The sequence below is a fragment of the Eutrema salsugineum genome, unplaced genomic scaffold (assembly GCF_000478725.1).
Source record: "Eutrema salsugineum unplaced genomic scaffold, Eutsalg1_0 scaffold_6, whole genome shotgun sequence".
Lineage (NCBI taxonomy): Eukaryota > Viridiplantae > Streptophyta > Magnoliopsida > Brassicales > Brassicaceae > Eutrema > Eutrema salsugineum.
In genome coordinates, this window is record NW_006256547.1 from 12160929 (window position 1) to 12165563 (window position 4635).

A 4635-nucleotide genomic window follows, 5' to 3' on the forward strand; every position below is an offset into this window, starting at 1 on the left:
ACGGCATGACTTTGTAGCAGTAGATCCCGTGCTCGGTTATGAACGCCGTTTTTTCTTTGTCATCGGGATGCATCAGGATTTAGTTGTAACATGAAAACGCGTCCATGAACGTCAACAACTTGTTTCCCGCAGTGGCCTTGACGAGCCGATCGATGTGTGGTAAAGGGAAACTGTCTTTTGGACACGCCTTATTGAGGTCAGTGAAGTCCACACAGACTCGCCACTTGCCGTTCTTCTTCTTCACGACCACTGGATTTGCGAGCCATTCCGGGTACTTCGCCTCGGTGATTGATCCTACTTTGAGCTTTAGCTCGTTCAGGCCCGACCTTCCTCCTTTTTTGCTTGATAGGTTTGAAGGTTGGGTCTACGTTCAGCTTGTGACAAGTCACGTCGATGCTTATGCCTGGTATATCTTCCGCTTTTGATATTCTTCTTGAGGAAGGAGAGGAGTTCGTTTTTCAGAGCCTCTTCTAGCTTAGTTCTGATCTCGACGCACCTCTTTGGATGCACTTCGTCAATGCACACTGAGTCCACCGCATCGCATTCCGGCTTGGTGCGCGTTTTGCAGCTCTCCGCGATCTGTAATTGCTATAAGAGTTTTGAGATCTTGTTTGCGGTCTCTCGATCTGTCTTCAGCTTCTTGCGATTTACGTCTGCTCGTGCGTCGGTAACAGGGTTCCTCAACTTGTGCTCCGTCAGGAAGCACATTCGCGACTCCTTCTGATTTCTCTAAATCATTTTGATGGAAGGGATTGCCCTCATTGCTTTGATCCATGGAGTCCCCATAATCACGTTGTAGATTGCTGGATGATCGCTGACAGAGAATTCAAAGATTTTAGTGACTCCACCGGCCGCCACGGGGAGTCTGATTGCGCCCATAGTCATTGTTGTTTCTCCTGAAAACCCGGTTAGAGGTTTAGGGACTGCCGTCACCTCGGAGAGATCGATTCCCATCCTTCTGAGTGACTCCCTGAAGATAACGTCTACCGACCTCCCGGTATCGATAAGTATCCTCGCCACGTCGTGGTCTCTGATCGTCAGTTCGATCAATAGTGGGTCGGTGTGTGGTTTATCTATCCCTGTCGTTTCCTCTTCGGCGAAGGAGATCACCGTGTTTGGGATATCTGTCAGTTCGGTCCAATTCTCCTTTGCTTCGGCTCGGCGCTGATAGGCTTTGATGGAAGATACAATGTCATGGTAATATTGAGATCCACCCATGATCATGTTGATTCTATGTCTTGGCCCGGGTCGTTCTTCGCGTTCACCTCTCCTGTCGCGTTTGATGTTATCGCCTCGTTGGGGAGGATTTGCGGGTTCTGTCGCGCCGCTCGGCTTGGTTCCTTCTTTTGGCTCATTAGGGAAGAGGTCTTTAAGATTCACCATGCTCTGGAGCTCTCCCGCTGCCATTTTAGCCGCGAGTTTGGCTCCTAGGGTACGACATTGCGCCGTCGAATGCCCGTAGGTTTGATGATACTCGCAGAACGCCTTTTCGCCGTAGTTAGTGGGTCTCCTTACCCAAGTGTTGCTGCACGGCTCTCCTCTTCCGCGTCCAGCGCATACTTGATAGTTCTGGGGGCCTCCGCTTCTTGGTTCCTCCGAGCTATGTGTTGTTGCGTTGTTTGATGGGTTACCTTTCTTCGAGGGGTGCGTCAAGATTGAGCTCCGGATCGCTGCTTTCATCGCTTCGTACTGCTCGTCCAGATTTTTCATCTCTTCCTCGTTTACGACAAAATCTGACGACCGATGTAAGGTGTCTTGATTCGTTTTTGGCGTGTTGAGGGTCATTTGCCGTCGGAATTCAGATTTGTACCATAAGGACCGCTTCAGATCCTCGAGTGCAGCCTTGTCGCTTATTCCTTCTACATTGGACACGACCACCTTGAACCTTGCCATATAGTCCCGAAGCGATTCGTTCGGTCCTTGGGATAGTGTCCATAGGTCGGCATCGGAGGTTCCTCGATCCATGAACATCGAATACTGCTTGAGGAACAGAGCGGAGAGCTGTTGGAAACTGCCGATTGAATTGCGCTCCTGTCTTGAAAACCATTCGAGGGCGGCTCCCTTGAGATGCTCTACGAAGAGCAGGCAATATCCGGCATCTACCTCTCGCTCGGTCAGATTGGCAGCGTTCCTTGTGAAGACTTGTCCCATTGCTATCCGAAACGCTGTGATGTGCGCCTTCGGGTCAGTTGTGCCTTCGTAGAATGGGATTCTCACTTTCTCGGACTCGGGAATCCTAGCCTCCGTGATTCTTGCTGTGAACGGTGTTCTCTGGATCTCTTCGAGCATTTGATCGATCTCAGGCGCGGCACTCATCGCGTTATGCACTTGAGATTTCATGGCGCGTTTCTCGGCCACTGTCCGAGCCATTGAGGCTCGCAGCTCTTCGATTTCGGGGGTTTGTGCGCGAGTCATTCTCTTCGATTGGCGAAGTCGCTCTTGATCTTCTCTCCTCGGCTCATCTTCGCTCTCTGCCTGCTCGACCCATTCGAGGGTTTCCTCTTCTTCAGCTGGATTGTCGTCGTGAGCCGGGTCGGTGACTTCATCAGTCTGAATGCCGTTTAGTGCCGAGGTGAGCTCTTCTTGGCTTATTCGCCGAGCTGAGCCGTTTTGTTGCAAATTCGTGGTTCCGTCGTTTTTTTGGGTGTCCATGTCGATCGTGTCGTTCTCCTCTTTGTCGGCTTGTCGCCTTGAGTTCCGACAGAGTCGAGGCGGCTCAGTCATGTTGATTCGGGTTGCTGCGGGAGTCTGTTCGCCAAGGGGACAAAACATTGGTGGAGCCAAGGGGTTTCTTGCGCTGCTACCCGAGGCTCCTGCAGGTGTTGGGAAATCGAAACGTCTCCGGACTCCATCTGTCGGATCGGAGATTCCGGCTCTCCAAGTCGGGTGTCGTCTCTCAGCCGTCATCGCGTCGAGGCTTTCCGTAATCGCCTCGTTCCTTTTGTCCTGCTCGTTGATCTTCTTCATCAACGTAGCCATCATGTTTTGCATCTCCTCTTGGGTTTCAGTTGTCACCGTTGTTGTAGAGCGTCCTTCTCTGCGTCGTTGTCGTTGTTGCTGTTGTTGTTGTTATCGTCGAGGGTGTTGCTCGCCATGTTCTTCAGATCTTAAAGTCCTGTCGATTTAGAGTAAGAAATTTTCAATTCTCCACAGATGGCGCCAAATTGTGTGAGCCAAAACTCGCATAACCAAAAACAGTAAGATCGAAGGAATGTTTTTCTTGCTGTGAAAGTCTTTAGTCTCTATTGCTTAGGGTTGCAAAAGTTACATAATGAATCGCGTAAATCATCTATTTATAATAATTCTCTAAACCGCCTAGCCAAGAATCTCGGGAGATATTTTCGGTATATTTCCTTATCGCTTCGTGCGGCTGCCGTCACAATACTTCACCTAGGGTTTTTATGGGTTTTCATCCTTCCAGGCTTCGGTTCGGCCTATCTGAACAACCGGCTCGGTCCAACACAGGAGAAAACGGCTTGGCCCATTCCTCTTCTTGCACAGCTCGGCCCATTCTTCGTTTTCTTCATGGCTCGGCCCATCTGTCTTTGTCCGCGGCTCGGCCCACTCGCCTTGATGAACATGGCTCGGCTCACTTGTTTCGTATGTCGGCACGGTTCATGTCTGGCGGGCGGCTGCTCTCGCTAAATCGGTTTTCTTCGGTACTTGGTCATTTTCGAGATGGTTTGATCAAGGAGGGGTGAAACCAAGCCCAACAATCTTCTTGAGATCAAGTCTTTTTTTTTTTTTGACATCAAAGATCAAGTCTTTTTTACCTTTTGTTTTACTGATCTCCTTTCAAGTTATGTCTTTCTTGTAGGTGCATGCCACAAAGGACACTCTACGTTTCTGTACTTCTTCTTTGACAGACAAGTGCTTAGCACCCTTCGAGTACTTGTCATTCTTTGAAAAGAAGACAGCTGCGGAATTATCACAATAAATTCTCAGCGGCTTCTCTATACTGTCGCCAATCTGAAGCCCTGAGATAAAATTCCGCAGCCACAATGCATGAATTGTGGCCTCAAAGCATGCCACAAATTCTGCCTCCATAGTGGAAGTAGCAATGAGAGACTGCTTCCCACTTTTCCATGATATTGCTCCTCCAGCTAATAGGAACAAATAATCAAACGTCGATTTCCTGCTATTGACGCACCCGGAATAGTCTGAATCTGAATATTCAGTGACCTCTAGCTGGTCGGATCTCCTATATGTAAGCATGTGCTCTTTGGTGCCTTGCAAGTACCTGAGAACCTTCTTTGCAGCTTTCCAATGGTCAATTCCGGGATTACTTTAATATCGACCCAACATACCAACAGCAAAAATTGATATCTGGTCAAGTACATGTCTGAACATAGTTCACACTTCCAACCACTGATGCATATGGAATTCTTTCCATTTCCTTACGCTCCAATTCATTTTTAGGACATTTCATTTTATTGAACTTGTTCCCCTTTTGAATTGGAGTTATCCCTGCGGAGCATTTATCCATTTTATATCTCTCTAAGATTTTATTTATATATCCTTTCTGAGACAAATTTAACAATCCTTGTAATCTATCTCGAAGAATTTTTATTCCGATCACATAAGATGCCTCACCCATATCTTTCATTTCAAAATTCTTAGAGAGATACTTCTTTA

General features: G+C 48.2%; 1 protein-coding gene across 1 annotated transcript; it reads right to left on the bottom strand.

Moving 5' to 3' along the window:
* Positions 1 to 729: 729 nt before the first annotated feature.
* Positions 730 to 2907, bottom strand: LOC112083494. The gene has a single exon (XM_024151525.1). The coding sequence runs from the start codon at positions 2905 to 2907 to the stop codon at positions 730 to 732; it is 2178 nt and encodes a 725-aa protein (XP_024007293.1).
* Positions 2908 to 4635: the final 1728 nt, after the last annotated feature.

Coding starts and splice junctions, on each gene's coding strand:
- LOC112083494 (XM_024151525.1), bottom strand. CDS start 2,907: ATGACGGCTGAGAGACGACACCCGACTTGGAGAGCCGGAATCTCCGAT.